Below are 20,655 nucleotides of genomic sequence, written 5' to 3' on the forward strand. Positions count from 1 at the left end.
GTTGATTCCATTCTGCCTGTTGGAAGCACCTAGAAGTCCTGTTGCCACCTTGCTGATGGAGAAGGGGGCCACAGTGGAGAAGAAGGAGCCTACCCAGAAATCAGGCCACATAAACTCAGAGGGGTCGGTCTCTTAGCTGTGAAATCCTCCTCACATGTCATAAATGTCTTTGATTCTTCAAGGCAAGAGTGGGAAGTAGGTTCTAGTTAGGACTTGTACCTGGAGCAGGTCTGGGGGGAATCAGGTTTGAGAGGTGAGAGAGAGTGCACTTGGAGAAAGGGCGGGAATCTCAGCTCTGCGTGTCTCCCGTGGTACAGCTTTCGAAAGACCAAGTTGAGTCCTGGGTTTGACTGGGACCTAAGAAGGCATGAGGAGATTCTGAGCATCCTTCTTCCCCTCGTAGAACAGAGAACAGCTTGGTCTTTAAACCAGTTTTTCTGCCTAGAGTGAGAGAACCGGAAGCTTTGTCTTTGAGTCCAGTCTCTGGGAAGCAGAGATGAAATGGCCACAAATCTCCACAGCCCACTGTTTAGACCTCCTTCCCCCAGGCCACGTGACAGCCCCCAGGTGATAAGAGAAATCCAGGCCAGGTTTTAAGCCTCTGAGTTCAGCTTACATAATTTTAATACTGCATAATTATGCAATTATGTAATTAGGAGGAATAAGTTTCCATTCCTATTATAGTGCGCCTCTGAAAATTCTCATTTTTGGAACTAGTCTCTCCTGATGGGGGAGAGTCATGCCAAGACATGTTTATTTAAGAACATCATCTGGCTGGTATCCAGCTCACCTCCTGCTGGTGCCTGGGCTTGGTTCCCCCCAGGGGTTAAGCAGACAGAAAGGGCGGTGGGTGTCTAGAAAGAGTTGGCACTGGTCCAAAGTCCCACCGACTTCACCTCGGTTCTCAGATTTGAATCCCCTAAATTCATATGAGTGGGGGTTTGTGAACAGAGCCCGTTTGGAGAATCTGTTGACCTGCATTGTAATTCCAGCTGTGCCACTCACGTGCTTTGGGACCTTCAACAGTCAGTACCTCTCAGAGCCCCTGTGTCCCTTTCTATAAATTCAGAGGAGATAAGCCCCTTCTAATACTTATGTTTCCTGAAACCCAGACCAGAGGTTTTCTGTTGATGTGTTTTATTTGGTCTGTAAAAGTCTCTCCAATTTTACAGTAAGTTATCAACATTTATCATCTCTGATTTCACCCCAAAACTCGGATTTCCAATCTCTTTTGAGACCATTTGGTAGAGCTGGCCACACAGAGGCTCCGCCCCCATGCAGCAGCCATCAGAAACAGCCGAGCAGCTGCCACCCCCTTACAAAGGCACTGTGTCCTCCTGAGATTTGCCACAGGCCGCCCAGCCTGCCTCCGTCCTGTCCTCTTCCTCCAGCCTCTGTGGGCATTTGAGTTTACAACCCGCAACCTGGGTCTACAGAAGTTTCCTTTTCCAAGCTCAGCCCCTGCACTCAGGGGCTGATCAAATAAATTCCCTAGGTTCACACGCGCTCCCCACATCTCTCCTGTAGATCCCCAGCACATAATAGTAGTCAGTGGCTCTCAGAAGCCCTGGGGGGCCCAGAACAGTGAGGATGCGTTCCCAGGACCCAGAAGAAGGGTTGTTTCCAGAAGCAACACCATCCCATTTCACAGTTGAGAGATGTATTCTTCACCTGACATATGTATTTGGTGCATCCTTCCCTTTCCTGCTTTTCTCTGCTACCCGCTCCCTCTCCGTTCTCTCGAGCCCCCTCAGGTTCTCCCCCAACAGGGGTTTCTTGTGGACCATAGATGACAGTGGTTAGAGGAGTCACCAGTGGGTCTCAGAGAAAACTGGAGCATTTATAGTCAAGATCTTGGGACCCTCGGTTCTAAAAGACCTTCCTCTTGCACGCTGGAGAGAACTCATGGGAGTCCACCAGGGGCATCCTTGAGGCTGGGAACCTCAAAGGCCCTGGAGGAAGGCATGAAATTAGGGTCCAAAAATAAGAGGCTCCCTTCTGAAGATAGCCCGGTGGCATAGAGTTTAGTAAGCATTTACAGAGCCCTTCTTCTGAGCTGGGTCCCATGACAGGTGACCCCACCAAGCCCCCAGAAACCCCATCTTCTGGTGAGGAAGGGGTGACAGTACAGGGCAGTGTTGCTAAAATGCCAAATGCAGTTTTTGCTAGAGAGGGCAACTGAATGGGAAGGCAGAAATGGCAACCTCCAGAGACATCTCCCGAGCAGCTCCTGGAGGACAGAGGTTTTCTTGAAGGGATGTTGGTAACATGACCCAGGGCGTGGAGCCTCTCCAGCCCCAGCTCCAAAGAATGACCCATGATGAGCCACCAGTCGCATGAGGTACTTTGCATAAAACAGCATTCCATGATCAGATCCACTTGGGAAATGCTACTTCCTCTCCCTCTTCCAGAAATTCCCAATGTGCACCGTGGGAAGGGTCCTGCAGGGAAGAAGCTTGACGTTGTGCTTGATGTGTTCCGATCAGACCTGACCGGGCCCCTTTGCGTGTGTTTGGGTCTGTCTGTAGGTGTATATATGAGGAACCCTCATGAAATCTCATGGAGCGCAAGTCCCATGGGACGCACTTGCTGATTTGAGGGACAACAGTGAGCTGCAGGCAGGGGCTACTTGACACCACAGTGAACTTTTCACTGATCTCTTTTACAGGAAATCAGAGAGATGGTGGCTCCTGTATTAAAAAGCTTCCAAGCTGAGGTAAGACCCAAGGCCTGTGGCATGTCATGAAAATACCCCCCAGCTGTTTCTCCTTTCCCACCTGGGGTTGTCACAGGTTTCTAGCAGCAGAGAAACTTCCCTGCCCCCATTGTAGACTGCCCATGCCCTCCAGATCAGCCATAGTATCATGATAAGAAAGGGTGCTCTGTTTCCGTTTGGTGGGATTGCTGCCTGCTCTGACATCCTCTCTACCACCCACCATCGGAGTATTTAAAACCTACTCCTTTCACATCCTTTCCTGCCCATCGGGCCCTCACTCCTTTGGCAGCAGCTGAGCTGTCCTCAGCCAGTTGTTTCTCTGGCCTTCCTGGAGCCCTGGGATGGAGCTGGACCTCCCCCGTGTCTCCTCTTTGCTTGACTTGGTGACCAGGATTCCAGGAATGTCCACTTGTCTGGCTGGCGCAGGAGGTTGGCAAGGAAAAGAATGGAGTTACACTGAGTCAGGGGAGTGGAAGAGCAGGGCTGTTTCTCCAACATTCTGTCTTCAGGGGGCTCTTCTCAGTCTTCCCCTGGATTCAGGCAGGACGCTGAAAGGACTGGCCCTTAAGCACTCGCCAGTGGAGATGGCATTTTTAAGTCTGTCGTCCGCCAAGTGCCACATTACTTTAAATCTGTCTCTTCAGAACCGAGTAAGCACATAAGGCAATATTAAAGTAAACAATAACTGGATTTACACAAATGTCGCTGATTTCCATATTTTTCATCCTTTCATTTTATTACTGAGTTGACTGATGTGCTTATTTATTTATAGGGCCATCCGGTATTGATTCATTTGGTTGTGAGGTGCCTGAGCTGAAGAGGGTGGAAAAAACCCAGAAAGAAGACCAATAATGTTAGGAATGTGTTGTCATGGCTTTGTGCTTTTTTTTTTTTTTTAAAAAAAAGGTCCCCATCTGCCAGCTCACGGTCCCGTGAGAAGCATTCAGCACACAAGCGCTCTCGGGCAGCTGATCCTTTGGTCCAGCCCCAAGACAGGCATTGAGTGCTTCATGTAGAGCATTACTTTCTTAGCCGTTCCCCTTGCTTGGGTTGGCATGGCAAAGCTTCACTTAACCACTTAGAGCCTCAGTTTCCCCATCTGTTAAAGGAGAATAAAAGCACTACAGATCTTTTCATGTTGTTCTGAGGATTAGATGAAATACAATGAAAGGAAAGAATTTAATGTAATTCCTGATGCATCGAGAGCTTCTCAGGAGTGAAGAGCACAGACTCTGGAGTCAACCTGGGTTTGAATCCTGCTTCTACCAGTTTCTAGCTGTTGGACCTTAAGCAGGTTGCTTGTGCCTCTATGCACAAGTTACTTTTGTATCCACTCTACAAAGCTGGATAATAATTATACCTATTCCATAGGGCTGTGAATGAGGAACAAAGTTAATACTCACAGAGTGTTCGGAACATCACTTTGTGTGTTAAGAGCCTTTCTATTTTATTTCTGTTATCAGTCACCTTCAACATCGGTTTCTTTCGCCTCCACTATGCCTGGGTCAGAATCTGCCTCTTTCCTAACTAGGTGTTCAAGGCTTTTTAGCCAAAAGAAGGGGGTTTTCTGTCCCTAGAGGAAGCCAGCATGACTTACATCATCTTTCGATGGGAATAAGAGTTAGACGTTAGATTTCGGCAGTGGTCAGAGAAGACTCAAGTGTAGTATAGTGGAAAGTACATGTGGAGCAGACTCAGATGGGCCTGGCTTGACTCTTAAACTAGTTGTGTGGCGTGGGGGAGGTTCCTTAACCTCTCTGAGCTGCAGTTTTCCTCCTTCGATAAAGGCAACTAACAGGAGGGCTTCTGAGAACTGAACAGGGTGGGGGCAGTTGACATGGTGTCTGGCACACAGTTGGTGCTCAGTAAGTGCAGGAGGAGAGAGAGAGTCTTAGGGCGCCCAGAAGAGGCAAAGCTGAATTCTCGTTTCCAAATCCACATGGCATGTGGAATAGACCCCATTTTAATAGCTGACAATCTTCAAAGAACTTCGTTAATTTTTCTAAAAGGGTTTTCCATCGTCCCTTTAATGTACCAAAAAGACTACATTTGTCTGGAGTTTTATTCCCAAAACCCCTGCTTTCTTCATGATCTATTGACTAATCCATCGCGGCTGCCATGTCCCTCCCAGTGCCTCAGGGGAGAAGCGCTGGCAGAGAAAGGTGTTAATAAAAAGCATCTTCTTCGTCCAGAACAAACTGCACAACACAGGCCGTTTATAATCCAAATTTGATTTTCATTTTAATTTTTTTAATGAGGGTTCATCCTTTATGCCACTTCCCTCTCGCAATCCACCAGGCTCTGGGCTCAGAGCTGCAGATTCCCAAGTGGGCATTAATCACCTCCCAGGAATATTCCCTGAGGCGAACACCTTCCAGAGTCACATAAACTAACCCATAAAACGCCAAGGCTGAATATCGTACCCGTCATTCCTTCTCCCCAAGTGCGGGCCTCTTGTTGAAATATAACACGTTCAAGTTCATTCCTTAATTTCACTCCACCAGCCCTGGTGTATACAGAATACAGGCATCCTTTTATCTTTTCATACTATGTATGCGGGGGTCTTATTTTCTTTTTCTTTCCCCCACCGTGCTGGTGGTGGGAGAGAGGCGGAGAGGAAGTGAATTTGCCCTGCTGTGAATTGAGGAAGCTTTCCCTCTCCGCCTTGATTGCTTTAAAGGACAGTCTTGATTCCCCCTGCTCAGGGAAACAAAGACAGCCAGAGAAGGTGGCTTAATGGAGACAGCTTGAAATGGCCAAAGTTTGAATATCCTTGTGCGCAGAGAAAAGAGCAAGACGAAAGCCCCGCTAATTACAAAAGTTGCTTTATGAAAGATAATTCAAAGCAATAATTTAGCAAACATAATCAAGTCGCACAGATGGGGTTGTTGATGGATGGATTGCAACATGCAATTAGCAGTTCTCGCAGTTACATATCATTAACCCTCCGAGCACAAAAATTATTTTCTCATTATTAGTTGAAAAGGTAAAATTAAGCTGACTAGACAGTAAAGGAACAAACTACAATTAATTACCTTCATTTATTACAGTCATTATTTTAAACTTATTTTTACTTGGAGAGAGAGACGAAAACATCTAAATTAAAAGTTTTGTTATGGTAAATCAGAGGTGAAACTTTGCTAAGGCGTGTGTGCAGTGGCCCAGCAGGAAGATGGCAAGGCCACTGCTGTGAGAGGGTTTTTTTCCCCTGCTTCCTTCCTCTTCCGCCATGAAGGAGATGTGGCCTGCATGGTGTAAAACCCCTTCCATTGAGGCAGAACAGACTTGTTCACCTGGGCCTGATTGAAACATAGCAGTTTGGAAACCAAAGAGGCAGAGACAGCCTCTGGCCCCCATGGGAAGCGAGAGAGTAGTGGTCAGACGCCCGGGGTCTGAGTCCCGCCATCACTGCCTGTGTGACTCTGGCCAGTGACTTCGTATCTCTGAGCCACTGTTCCCTCCTACATAGGGACAGCTGTTGGGATCGCATGAGGTCCAGGGAGATTCACTGTCAAGTGGCCAGCCAGTCGTTTGCTCTCACTGTGGTGTGTGTGTCTCTGGTTGCTCAGGCCTGAGGATGTTGTCTCCCTGTCCTCTCAGGATCAGAGGGAGCGCGTGTGGCATGACCGCCTTTTAGGAGCTTGGTGAGGGAGTCGAGACATCACCTACCAAGAGACGGAAGAGGGAGTTGGGCAAGCGTTTGTGCCAGAACTTGAAGGGCCACCCTTCTCCTTGGTCCCTCCAAGGCCCACTCAACAAATACCTATAATGTCCCTAGGAGCTCAGTGCCTGTGGCTGAACCAGCATGTGGGGGTCACGTCCCGCCCAGAGGTCCCCTTCTTACAATGTCCCCAGGAGCTCAGTGCCTGTGGCTGAACCAGCATGTGGGGGTCACGTCCCGCCCAGAGGTCCCCTTCTTACAATGTCCCCAGGAGCTCAGTGCCTGTGGCTGAACCAGCATGTGGGGGTCACGTCCCGCCCAGAGGTCCCCTTCCTATAATGTCCCCAGGAGCTCAGTGCCTGTGGCTGAACCAGCATGTGGGGGTCACGTCCCGCCCAGAGGTCCCCTTCCTATAATGTCCCCAGGAGCTCAGTGCCTGTGGCTGAACCAGCATGTGGGGGTCACGTCCCGCCCAGAGGTCCCCTTCCTATAATGTCCCCAGGAGCTCAGTGCCTGTGGCTGAACCAGCATGTGGGGGTCACGTCCCGCCCAGAGGTCCCCTTCCTATAATGTCCCTAGGAGCTCAGTGCCTGTGGCTGAACCAGCATGTAGGGGTCACGTCCCGCCCAGAGGTCCCCTTCGTTTACCGACCTTCAGGTTCACACTGTTGCCTCAGTGGCTGCACGTCTCTGCTGGATCCTGGCTTTCCCCCATCAGGAGGTGGAGCCTGTGTCTCCATCCTCTGAATATGGGCCTTTAGAGTAGTTTCCACTTGAACCAGTAGACGTGCCAGAGGTGACCCTGTGCCCACGACAGCAGAGGCCTCAGCCGGCCTGGGCTTTCTACCTCCCGCCTCCTCCAGCCCAGCCTTCCTGTAAGAAATGTGACCACCCTGAGGCTCCCTGTGGTGAGAAGCCCAGCCTGCATGGAGAGCCCCTGAGGGATGAGTCTTCACATGGTAGAGAGAGGGGCCAGGGACACCAAGGCACCAGACGCAAGTCAAGAAACCATGCTGGCCATCAGCTGCCATCTTGCCATGACTGCCTGAGAGAGGACAAGAAAGAACCACCCCACTGAGCCCAGTCAACCCCCAGGACCATGAAGATAAGAAGTTGTTATGAGCCCTTTGCATTTGAGGTGGCTGGTTACACAACAGGAGGTAATCAGAGCGCCCGGATTTAGAGTGCCAATTCTTTCCTCCCCACTGATCCTCAACTCTCATCTCCCTCCTCTTTTCTTCCACCTTCTTCTGCATTTTCTTCTGTACGCCCCCAGCCCCTCTCCTTCAGCCTTTGCCAGAGTTTAGCCTTCTCATTTTCCCCCAGCACCAGGTCCTTAGATCACCACCCCCATGCAGAGCACTGCCTTCTGCCCTCCCGATGCCCGAGGGCATCCCAAGGCAGAAGCCAGGGCACACAGGCAGCATGCAGCCTTCTCAGTTTCAAACCTAGCATTGCCCTCCAGGGGCCCAGGTGGAAGCATCAGCAGTTCTGAGCTTTCGTCTCTTCTCCTTTGTATCTCTTCCCATAGAATTGGGGTGCATCTACAAGGCAGACCCCAATAGCTAAAGGAAGTCTAGAACAGATACAGTTGAAGTTCTGTCTGTGGAGGAGCAGAAGGGTGATGTTGAAATAGGAATTTGCAAGAAAGCAAAAGAGGAGGCCTTGCTGCCTTCCCTGCGGGTGGTTAGGTGGCAAAGCGTGGCACGATGCCCACCACCCTGGCACTCCTATCCTGGGTGGATGGGTGTCGGTTGGATGAGTGGATGATTCAGTCAACAAATAAATACATATACCCTTCATTGAATGAGCTACTCTGTACTGTACCTTCTCTAAAATGGGGTGATTGCACTTGGACAGCCTGATTCATGTGGGTTTCAGGGTGCCACCCTGGTCAGAGATGTAACAAGCCATAATCTCCTGTGTTCTGAGGCATTCCAGACCCTTTCCCACAGGTCTCCTGTAGCCAGAGGTGCCAAACACAATCTACCAAGGGGAGTTCCCTCACTTTCAGGTGGGCAGAGGACTGGAAGTTCCTTCTTCTGCCCATATCCACCTGCCAGGACGCTAGGATTGATCAGACCCAGGTCGGACCAACAGGGCATCAGGTGAGAGAGAGGCCAGGATATCTGCTGCATGGCTTCTGATGTGAACATCGCTGAGACTCAGTTGCTTACTCTTCTAGTCGGTCAGGAGCCAGGCTTGGCCCTGAAGGAGGGCCTTGCCTTTGCTGGAGAAGTCTGCTGACGTGACTTTTATTGCACATCTACCGTGTGGTGCACACTCTCTAATGATTATTTTGTGTGTTCTTCATGATATTTCTGTTAAGGGAAGGTTCTCTGATTATCTCCACTTTACAGATGAGGTTCCGGGGAGACGACTGACATCCATTTAGTACCTCAGGCAGGATGAGACCCTAGGTGGGCATGACTTCAGCCTCAGGAGGGTGGTGTGGGGTGGAGAAGGCACTCAGGGCAGAAACCCCAGGCCATCTGGCCCCTCCCAGCCTCTCCCCTCAGCCAGTAGACAGCCTGGCTTATTCCCACCTCAGGCGACGTGTCTGCTGCTCTCTTACCTGGAATGTTTTCCTGGTACTGTCTCTTGACCCGATTAACTCCTTTCAAGTGTCAGATCCTCCCAAGAGTGAGGAAGCTCTCCCTGGTTGACTCCAACCCCTAGTCAGGCTTAGACTCCCATCTTTCCCAGCACGGCTCCCCACACTCAGCCAGCATGCCGCATAGCAGAAGTCATGTTTGTGGGTGTCTCATCGTTCAGGGCCCCGGGGCTCCTCGGCTGTGACTGCCTGAGTGGGAACCACAGGAGGCTTTAGAGCAGAGGGCCCGGCTGTGACTCCGGTTTAACAGGATCCCTCAGCCTCCTGATTACCTCCGCATGGTGGGGGTGGGCCTGGCCTCTCAAAAATGACAGAGAGGAGACTATATGCCTCGCATGCCCCGCCTGAGCCCCCACACCGCCTGCCTAAGCTCCTGCTCTCTGCCCCCGTCCTGTGCCCAGAACCAGAAGTCATCATTGGCCTCCCCCACCTTCTGTCGCAGCCCCAGACTCTGAGGATGCCCTGCTGCGCCCTCACAGGCAGATGTGGGTGCGGAAGGGGTTCTGACCAGGACAAGGTCCCCCATCCCTGTTCCTGAAGCTGCGCTGCCTAAGTGGGGCCTGGAGCACACGTCCTCACAGCTCAGATCGGCCCTGAGCCCCCCACCCAGCCCTGCACGCCGTGTCCTAACTTGGTCCCTGTGCTCCCCTCCTGTTGCGTCTGCCTGCAGGACTCTTGTTGGGTCTGCCTGCAGGACTCTTGCCCTTCGAGTTGAAATTTAATTACAAGATCTTTTTTTTTTTTTGCCTTTTGCCTTTTAACATTGTTTGCTATTTCAGCTGTCTTTGATGTCATAATTCTCTTACTCCCGAGGTAACCCTTTCTCTGTCGCTCCCAGCACTGGCATGCCATCTCTTTGTGAGTGGGGCCCCCTTGGGGCCACACGGACGTTAGACACATGCAGTCCTGACCAGCCAGCAAAGCCAGGGAGAAGCGGCCTCACTGACCAGCGGGACCCAGCAGGAAAGATAAGCAGTGGGGACAAGTGTGAGTTTGGAGCTAAATTGGCACAGGCTTGCATCCTAACCCATCTGTTGGCCCACTGTGTGATCCTGGGCAGGTCACTTAACCTCTCTGGGCCTCAACTTCCTTGGCTTTTAAATGGAGATAATAATAATACCTACCTCATAGGGTTGATGTGAGGGTTAAATGAGTTGACCCTTGAAAAGTTCCAAGAACAAAGCTCTTTGGACATTAGTCATCAGTCCCAGCTGATGAGCTGAATTTATTCCTCCCACTTCTCCCCAAGCCCCGTGAGGAAGCATCTGCTCTCGCCCATTCTCAGGTAAGGTAAGTGAGGCTCAGCACCCAGCACATGGTGGTGGGTGGTGACTCAGGCTGGGACACTAGCCAGCAAAACTTACTGTGCATTGAGCCATGCGTCACCATGTCTCAGCAACATCTCAAGGGAGGCACCACTGGTGTCGTCCCCTCTGACAGGTGAGACGTTGCAGTTCAGAGAGGTTCAGCTGCTTGCCCCAGCTCACACAGCTCTTCACCAGCAGAGCAGAGGATGGAAGACTCAGACCTCAGCTTGGAGGGCTGAGTGGATCTCCTCAGGGAGCTTCATGGGTACAGAGAAGCTGAGAACACTCTATAGATTTTTGTAGAATTGATCAGTTCTACATTGAGGGTCTGAATTGGACACTTGCAGGTAGTTAGGGGTTTGAAAAGAGACCTCTTTTTTCAGCCAGATCAGTGCCTTTTAGATATGTCTTTGCTGAGTTTTTTCCAGGCACAATCCCCCAGGGAAGCCCAGCCCATTGCAGAGAGCTGGATTCAAACCCAAGTCTGCATACCCAGCCCAGGACTTGGCATATAGCAAGTGCTCAATAAACAGGGTGTCACTTGCAAGATTCAATGAGAAGAATTTCCGTCCACCCTTCCTGTTCCCGGCTCACATGCGTGTATGTGCACACCCACTCCCCACCCCTTCCTCTGGTGACATAATAACTTTGATGATGCAGGTTTTCTTGGCTCCCATAATCCGGTCTGGCCCCTCTGGCTTTGCCCTGCCCAGCTTGGGGTAAAACTTATAACGAGCTGAACATCCTTCTGAATTTAATATTAAGAACCCACCAAAGCATCATTGAACCTGTCACACCATATTACAACCAAATTAAGAACCAGCAGCAATCCTCTTTCATTCAGTATCATATGCCTTATAAAGTAAATTATTAATGCTTTTTTCCCCCCAGTTAAGCAGTTATTTGCAGTTGTTCCGGGTATTTCTCATTAGAAATAACATCATCTAAAGAACGATATTGATTGATTTTTTTAATCTTGGAATCATGGACGTGAGCCACATATTTATATGACATTCCCTTTAACTAGAATTCTCATGCTTTATTTTTATATTATTGATCTTTTTGACACGAATTGCTTTTTGGCCTTGTGCGCATGTTGTAAGCTTTCCGCCTGCAGAGGAATGGGCCAGCGTCTGGGCCGAGCTGGGAAGAGTGATCGCTCCAGCAGCATGGCGGTAACATTCCCGCACATTTAACAACAATTAGTCTGTGCTGATGCCATGGTAGGCTTTCGTGTATGAAAATTTACAAGCCTTTTAATGGACTGCATTATGGAAGGCCATGCGGGGCCAGTCGGTGGGGAGATGAGGCCGCCGGGCGTGCATCCATCTCATGGCGCTGTCAGCCGAGCATCTCTTAGCGCTTGTGTCTGCCTGGGGCCAGCGGCGGGCAGAGCAACGCTTCTGCAGCAGCCAGCACGTCCCCTCGGGGCGTGAGCGCCCATTCCTGTGGTCACTCGGACATCTGTTCAGTGATATTTCTTGAACACCTGCTGTGTGCCGGGCATGGTATTCAAGGGCTAAGGTGGTGAATATCATTGACTCACGTGCTTAGGAAATAGTGACAGTTGAGCTCCATTTGTGCCAAGAACCGCCCTGAAGCTAAGAGGGTGAGCACAGATCATTCTTCTGGCTCCTGTAATGTGGAACAGAAATGACAAAAGCTTCGATCGGCACAGAACTGGGTTCCGATTGCAGCCCTCTCCTTGACCAACGGTCTCAGTGAACCTCGGTTTCCTTGGCTGTGAACTGGGAATGGCAACTGCCCCTACCACACAGGTAGGCTGGGAGGGTTCGTGCAGGTAGAGAGCTTGACTGGTTTTGGGCGGTGTAAACCTCCCAGAGTCAGGACTGTTGCGTCGTGCTTTAGAGTTGGTATGCCTTCCCCTGCAGCCAGAGCCCTGGAGTACACATCGTGCCCATCCCTGCTTCCCTCCCAGTTCCACTGAGACCTTCAGTCTTGCAGACATTTATTCTGCACCTGCTGTATTCCAGGGTGAGTTCCAGGCTCCAGAAATGAGGTTGTGAACAGCTGTAGATACCCCTGCTGTCCCCAGGGCCCGCACAGCTGAATGAGAGAAACAGCCAGACACACGCTCCTCAGGGTCAGCAACGATCGCAAGGATCACTGTTGTGATTGAATTTCTTGTGAATTTCATCCTTTAACCCTTTGATATTCAGAACATGGGGCCAGCAGCATCCACATCATCTGGAAGTGTGGTAGAAATGGAGTTACATTGGCCCCCCCACCCCACCTCCCAGATCTCTGGAGTCAGAATTCGCAGTTTTAACAAGGTCCCCTTGTAAGTCAACTATATTAAAAAAAAAAAGTCTCAATAATTTGGTGATTTGTGATTCATGTGTTCATTAAAGTTTGAGATGTTCAAACTGCCCATTGAAATCTCCTGAGGACTTTAAGAAAATATTGAGACTTGGGTCCCTCCCCATAGTGGCTGGCATTCTGTCTGGTGTGAGGCTTGGACATCAGGATTTTAAAAGCTTCTGCTGGTGATTCTAATATTTGAGATGCTCTTGTCCTAGAAGTTCACCATCTAGTGGAGGAGACGGATACATAGAAATAACCAATCATGTGCTGGTAAATGTAGAGCTGGCTGTCAGCGGCGTCCTGACTTCTGTGGTGTAAATACTCCTGCCAGGAACAATTTCAGGTTGGCAACATGGAGTTGGGAGGAGATACGCAGTAGCATCTCAGGTAGTGTTTCCACCACAGACATAATAGCTGTGCATAACCTCAGAGCCCCAAGAGTAGTAATATATCATCACATAATTAGGAAGCGATGAGTTCTGAATATGTATTCCCTCTTTTTTTCAATCTTTTGTGTTAAAATACACATAACATTTATTACCACCTTAACCATCTTTGACTCATCAGTTCAGTGATATTAAGTGCATCCACACTGTTTGACAACCACCACCACTATCTATCTGCAGAACTTTTTTCATCTTTCCAAACTGAAACTCTGTTCCCATTCAACAGTAACTCCGCATTCCCTGCCCCTGGCAACCACAATTTTAAACTTCCTGTCTGTGAATTTGGCTGCTCTAGGTACTTAATAGAAGTGGAATCATCCGGTATTTGTCTTTCTGTGACTGGCTTATTTCACTCAGAGTGTCCTCAAGATTCATCAAGATTGTAGTACCATCATTTTTAATGTAATTTATGTATTATAATTGTAGGTTTGTACGATTTAAAATTTTAATTAGGGCCATGTTTAACAACCAGCTTGTAAAAGTCCAGAAAATTTAACAGTCAGCTTTGGCAAGCTGCTACAGGTAAGCCCCAGCCTACCACTAGAAGTGCAAGTGAAAACAGAGAGCCAAACAGCAAGCTTTAGGCCAGCGGTCAGCCAACACTGGCCCTCAGGCCAAAGCCTGTTTTTATAAAGCTTTATTGGAACACAGCCATGCCCATTCATTCATGTACTGTCCACGGCTGCTTTCCCACCACAGCTGCAGAGCTGAGTCATTACAGCAATCTGTATGGCCTGCAAAGCCAGAACTATTTATTATCTGGCCCTTTACAGGAGAAGTTTGCTGCCTCCTGCTTTTAGGTGTTCAGGGAGTGGGAGAAAATTATTATTCATTCATTTGGTTACTCCGTCAGTATATACAGAGCACTTATTCTAGGCACAGGAGCAAGTGAGACAGAGTCCATTCCTTTCCAGAGCTGACCTTCTGGGAGAAGACAGATGTAATTCAGGCCCTCGCACAGCAAGTAAATGTATAATCATCGTCTATAGCAGTGGCTGTGACACAAGCTCCATGGGGTTCTGAGAGCGTCATGGGATGTCAGGGAGGACTTCAGGAGGAAATGCCAGTGAACTAAAGCATGGTGCGGAACATTCTAGCCACAGGAGGGCTGGAATGGCATGCCACGTAAAAGGAGCAGTGTGTGCTAAGGCCCTGAGGGAGAAGGGGGGTGAGAATTTCAGGGCCGAAAGCCCGGGAGAGGTGGCCAGAGTCCCTGAGGCCCTCACCTGTGCCCTGGCTTCTGCCCAACCCCCATCTACCCTGCCAAGCGCAGCATCGCTTTGAGCCAGGCTTACCCTAGTACACTGGCCTCCACTGCCTCCCCACCCACAAAGACCACCTCACCTCCTGAATTCCCTGCATCTTCCTTCTTCCTGGCCTTAGACCCCACAGTGTGGCAGACAAAAGTCTCTTATTTAGTTCCTTCTTGAGGTGTATAAACTCCTGCCCTCTAATACAGTTCTTCTCAGCACAACTACAAACTAACAACACTTAATTAAAACGTAAAGCCAAATATTCGTGGATCAGCCAAATCCTATGTCCTGGAACTAAGCAGAGGCCCCGTGCTGAAATTCGGGGACTGGGACACAGAGGTGGGGTCAGAGGGTGGGAGGGCTTTCCATTTCTTGAGCACCTGCATGGTACCATACTCAAGGCTGGTGATCTGACATCTTGGATGTTTGGGGATATTCTGGAGAATCCTAAGGAAAACTGAAACTCAAGTGGAGACACAGATCACATAGCTGAGAAGTAGACGAGGCAGGATTCAAACCCATTGTGTCTGCAGTAGCCACGGTGATTCATTCCTGTAACGAAGCAACAGATTATTTCTCAGTCACATCACAGTCTGGTGCTGGTTAATGACGCAAAGGGGCTCTGCTGCACGCAGCCATTCAGGGATCTTGGTATCTCCTGGCTTCTGCCTCTGCCTTCACTGTGTTCCAGAGTCCCCTTCACTTAAACAGTACATGGGGGAAGTTCTCAAGGGCCAGACCTGGAAGCGGGCACATCGTTTTAACCCACACTTCCTTGACCAGCACTCAATTATAAGGCCATGTCCAATTTCAAGGGAAGCTGGAAATAGAGTCCAAGGTGTGCCCAAGAAGGTGTTAAAAGAAAAAACAGGGCTAGGTGGGTACATAACCCTGTGTCCTGCACTGTGGACTCCCTAATGGGTGAAGTAACTACCTTATTAGCTATTGGAGGGTAGGATGGGGCCAGGAAAACAGTAGGGTGAGTACATTTTGGAAAAAGAGTAGGAAATGAGTTTGAAGGAATCTGGTAAGTCCAGGAAGCAGCAAAGCAAGGGCAAGGAAGAACTTTTAATGATCTGGTAAAGATATATAAAGCTCCTACTATATATATCTCTATGGTGGCCTGCTAAGAGAAGAAATGAGCTTTGTCCAACAAGGAGGCCAAGCCACCCACTGGGAGCCCACGTCCGCAATCAACTAAGAAAAAAAGCAAATGTGCTTACTTTATTGGCAAGCAATCAGGGAAGACTTCCAGGAGGTGAAACCCCAGCTCAGGTTAGGAAGACTTGGACAGGATGAAGCACAGAGAACAAAGTGGTAAGTGTACAAGTTGTCTTGGCATCAGGCAGACCTTGGTTTGAGCCCCAGTTTGAACACTGGCTGGATGTGATCTTAGGTCACTTCCCTTCTTTCTGACTCTGTTTCCTCAATAAACTGGTGCCTAGTGTACAGGCTTATTGTGAGGATTAAATGAGATGGTCATGTTCGGAGTGTTTGTTTATTAGCTCAGTGCGTTACACACAGAGGCTGAAAATGAATAGTTATTTGCCAGTGACTATTTGATGAGTTGTGCCATGTTTCTGGAGCTACAGTATGTAGGGAGGAAAGGGAGGGGAAGAGGCAAGGAAACCGGGCAGGGGGGCTTCGAATGCCGTATTAAGTCTGTACTTTGTCCTGTGGGTAGATGAGGTGACATGGATTCTCTTGATGTATGAGGACAGCCTAACCAGGAGGCTTTTCTAGAAAGATCCCTCTGGGGGTGAATGGGGTAGGAGAAGGTCGACTTCGAAGTCGGGGTCTGGAACACTAGAGACATGTGGCATAATGGTGTCCTGACTTGAGGCAGAAGCAGAGGTGTGGCCAAGAGAAGGCTGGTTCAAAAGAGTTTGGATGTGGGGGTCTGGCCTTCAGGTGGCCGAGGGAGATAGAAGGCCTGGGTATCGGGCTCCAGGGGTCAATGGGGATGACACTGTTAGCAGAAGAGTCAGAGGCAGAAGTGGCTTCTTGAAGACAAGCCCCGTTGGTTTAGACACCTAACCTCCAGGAGCCAGGGAGGCCTTGGCTCAACCCCAGCATTCTAAGCACTTTACAGATGTCAATTTATTATTCCCTGTGACTATCCTATAAGGTAAATGTTTTAGCAATATTTTACAAGTGAGAAGAATAAGGCACAGAGAGGTTGGATAACTTGCCCAAGGTCACACAGCCAGTAAGGGGCAAAGACAAGATTTGAACCCAGGGGCAATGGCAACCCACTCCAGTACTCTTGCCTGGAAAATCCCATGGACAGAGGAGCCTGGTAGGCTGCAGTCCATGGGGTCACTAGGAGTCGGACAGGACTGAGCGGCTTCACTTGCACTTTTCACTTTCATGCATTGGAGAAGGAAATGGCAACCCACTCCAGTATAGTTGCCTGGAGAATCCCAGGGATGGGGGAGCCTGCTGGGCTGCCGTCTATGGGGTCGCAGAGTTGGACACGACTGAAGCAACTTAGCAGCAGCAGCAGCAGTCCAGGTTCAGAGTCCTTACCCTTGATCGTTATTTATTAAGCGCCTACTGTGTGGCAGGCCCTGGGGATCCAGTAGTGAACAAGAGCTACTCTGTCCCAGGCTCCAAGAATCCCACTAAATTCCAGAAAGGGTGGCTCTGTTTACAGGTGCAGATGTTCTGGCCCAAAGATACTCAGATGCTGAGCAAAGCCACGCAGCCAATTGGCAGCAGAACACCTCTCTTTCTTCCAGGCTTTATGTGCTTCCTACAGCGCCCCATGTCCACAGGGTAGGGACACTTTGACAATTTAACCAGTCAATTATAATAATATTTTTCTCTCGGAATGTTTAAAAGAAAAAAAAAGTTGGCTCGCTAAGGTATAATCATGGCTCAGAGGCCAACCTGACATTAGTTATTAATTAGGCCATTATGCATTCCACAGTGATAATTGCTTTGCTGCAAAGTCACCAAGCATGAAACGGACCCAGCACAGAAATGCAATCTATCAATCTGAGAAGTCGCAGCCCAGTTGCGTTCTCTCACCTTGAGTCGGGTGTACACCAGAGCGGGAAACAAAAAGAAATTAATGATACATCAATAGGCAACAGCAAGCTGGTCCCAGCCCGATCCTGCTCTGGGATGATCACATCCCTGGGCACAGGGATGACGTTCAAGTGAAGTTTATCAGTGAAAATGCCTATTTCTCTTTGATCTTCTAGCCAGTGGAAATCTGTTCATCCCCTTTCCTTTTTTTTTTTTTCTTTTCCCATCTTGGGGGAGGGAAAAAGCCATCTGTTTGCCTCGCCTGTTGCTTTTGCAATGAGTAGGGTGAGGGTATAGCAGCTGCCAGGGCTCCCCAGGTGTTGTGAGCAACACAGCACCTCTGCCTGGGTTCCGTCTCAGACTGGATTCTGTCTCTGGCCTTGGTGGGGCAAGAAAGGAGACCTGCCCTGAGCCTCCAAGTGAGAGGCGTCAGTGTCGAGGACAGCTGGAGTTCCATCTTAAGAGAAAACCTTGGGGTACAAGAAACAAAAATCCACCCAAGTTAGCCTACATGAGAAACATTCATTATAGTATTAACTACCTGATATTAATAGGGTATCTGTTGTCTGCCAGATGCACAGTTATGTCATTTAATCCTTGGTCTTGTGAGAGAAGTTTGGGTATATGAGGAAACTAAGGCTCATCAAGATAAGGTGTCTTGCCGAAGCTCCCGCCACTGGTGGTAGGATTGAGATTCAAACCCAAGCTCATGAACACAGCACTCTGCTGAGACCACATGAGAAGCTGGAGGAAGCACAGCTGGGCTTCCAGAGGGTGGGACAAGGAACCAAAACAGCTCAGAAGCAAAGAGGGTGCTTCTACAAGGGGTGAGACTCCTTGTTCTGCCCTCTCTCTGGGCCAGCTTTCTCACACGTGGTAGATGGAAGTGCCTGCCCGTGACAGCCATCTCAGTCCCCACATTCACCCTCCTGTCAATGGAGCTAATTACCTAGGCAAATAAAAATCAACCAGTCTCAGATTTACACTTTTAGGATAACAAAGATGAATGGCCTAGCCCACTGTCTGCCCCTGGTGCATCAGCCATGGACAGGAAGGTGTCTATGCAAACATCAGCTGCTAAGGCCAGTCTCAGAAAGAAAGAAGGTGACTGACTCGCCGCCTGTCATCAGCCTAGTTCCGCTTCTTATCCTTTCGTCCATCCACACAGCCCTGATTCTCCCTCTCGTCTAACCTTTTCAATTGGCCGCTTCACATCCTGGAGTTATTGCTAGGTTCCTGCAGACATTTGGAATTTTGCTCCAGGAAGAGTGCTAGAGTGATTCTTGCAGAGAGGGTTGACAGCGTCTGCATCTACCCCAGGATTTAGCAAGCTCCAAAGGTGTACAGGTCTCAACCAGCCCCATCATCTGTATTTTGCCCAGAGGTCAAGATAAAGAAATGCATGCTGCTGAGAATGGGTTGTCTCCAGTTTTTGCTCACTAAAGCCAGGCTCTGGCCCCATCTTGTTTCATTCTCCCACATGACTTGCCCGCACCAAGACCTCATGTTAGCCTACATGTTCTCTGTGAAAAGAGAATCAAAACCAGTAAGTCAAGTTCCAGTGGCTAAGAGAGTATTCTTGATCCAAAAAAGATGGCAACCACGACTGCCTAAAGACTTGCTGCGTTGGCTCAGCTCTTCCGTGGAACCTTCAAGTCTAGTTTATCAGTGAAGTTTATCCAACCCATGTTTCAGTCTTCGGCCAAGCCCTCGAGGGGCAGATAGAGCAGCCGGCTGCTTCTGTGATCGTCAGAGCTTGGGATGGCCAACTTCCCTGGACCATCCCTTGGAGTTCAGCCTGAATGTTTCTGATGCGTAAGCATACTTAGCTGAACAAACTTTTAGGGAGTTCTCAGGAACTGACTCATAGTGTGAAGAAGGACTTAGATGTCTCTGTTATACTTGTTCCCCTTTCAAGGTATAAGGCGGGGAGACCCTGACATTTTGAAAAGTAGTAAGAAGACTGTGTTCTTCCGTCCATATTTTCTTCTCTTGTTGGGGACAAACATAATCATCATTTCAACAGATGTTTGTTTGGCTTCTACTACATGCCAGATGCTGTTCTAAGTAGTGAACAAAACATTCTAGCAGGATATGATAAATCAGTAACAACCTGCTGTTTGAGGACCTGCTCACTTTGACATGGACCCAGCTCTATTCTTTATCTGGCCTAATCCTGTTCTGACGTAGTTACTATTGTTATCCCCATTTTACAGAGGAGAAAACTCAGAAAGGTTAGGTGACTGATCCTGAGTCACAACAGCAAGTAAGTCTTAGAACTGGACCCAGTTGATAACCCTTCTAGACCAGGGATTAGCAAAGTATAGCCCCTGGGTCAAATCCAGCTCCCTTCCTGTTTTTGTAAATAAAGTTTTATTGGCACACAGCCACACACTGCGGCTGCTTTCACTCTATAAGGACAGAGTTAAATAGTTATGATAGACCATAGGATCCACATAGCCAAAAATATTTACTCTCTGGCCCTTTACAGAAAAGGCAAGATCAACCCTATAAATTTTGCGTGGTCGAATATGACTTAGAGAATGGGTGTCTTCCAACAGTCATTTCTCTCATTTGTTCTTCCTTCTTTCCTCCTCTATTCTTTTTATTATGGACAAATTCAAATATGTGAGAGTTAAAAAAATAAAATAATGAGCCATGTGACCCAGTTTCAATGACTGTTCATTCATAGCCACTTCCCTTTTGCACCCCTGGATTATTCTGAAGCAAACCCAAATCATTGTATCATTTCACCTATAAGTATTTTAATGTGTGTTGTTGTTTAGTCGCTAAGTCATGTCCAACTCTTATGGCCCCACGGGCTGTAGTCCACCAGGCTCCTCTGCATGAGATTTTCCAGGCAAGAATATTGGAGTCGGCAACCCACTCGAGTACTCTTGCCTGGCAAATCCCATGGACAGAGGAGCCTGGTAGGTTGCAGTCCATGGGGTCGCTAGGAGCCAGACACGACTGAGTGACTTCACTTTCACTTTTCACTTTCATGCATTGGAGAAGGAAATGGCAACCCACTCCAGTGTTCTTGCCTGGAGAATCCCAGGGACGGGGGAGCCTGGTGGGCTGCTGTCTCTGGGGTTGCACAGAGTTGAACACAACTGAAGCCACGCAGCAGCAGCAGCACCACAGCCATTTCCTTCTCTAGGGGATCTTCCTGACCCAGTGGTCGAACCCGCATCTCCTGCATTGCAGGCAGATTCTTTACCACTGAGCCACCTGGAAGCCATTTTAGTCTATATCTCTAAAAAATAAGGAATCTCTTTATAAACATAACCACAGTATCATC

At 48.9% G+C, this 20,655-nt stretch overlaps 1 protein-coding gene across 1 annotated transcript in view; it reads left to right on the forward strand.

Moving 5' to 3' along the window:
• Positions 1-20,655, forward strand: part of CUX2 (cut like homeobox 2) — a 276,351-nt gene that overhangs the window by 175,243 nt on the left and 80,453 nt on the right. The window contains exon 3 of the mRNA XM_068989833.1: positions 2,669-2,716. Coding sequence (XP_068845934.1) covers positions 2,669-2,716 — 48 coding nt within the window. The remainder of the gene's footprint in view (positions 1-2,668; positions 2,717-20,655) is intronic.

The sequence above is a fragment of the Capricornis sumatraensis genome, chromosome 17 (genome assembly GCF_032405125.1).
Source record: "Capricornis sumatraensis isolate serow.1 chromosome 17, serow.2, whole genome shotgun sequence".
Classification (NCBI taxonomy): domain Eukaryota; kingdom Metazoa; phylum Chordata; class Mammalia; order Artiodactyla; family Bovidae; genus Capricornis; species Capricornis sumatraensis.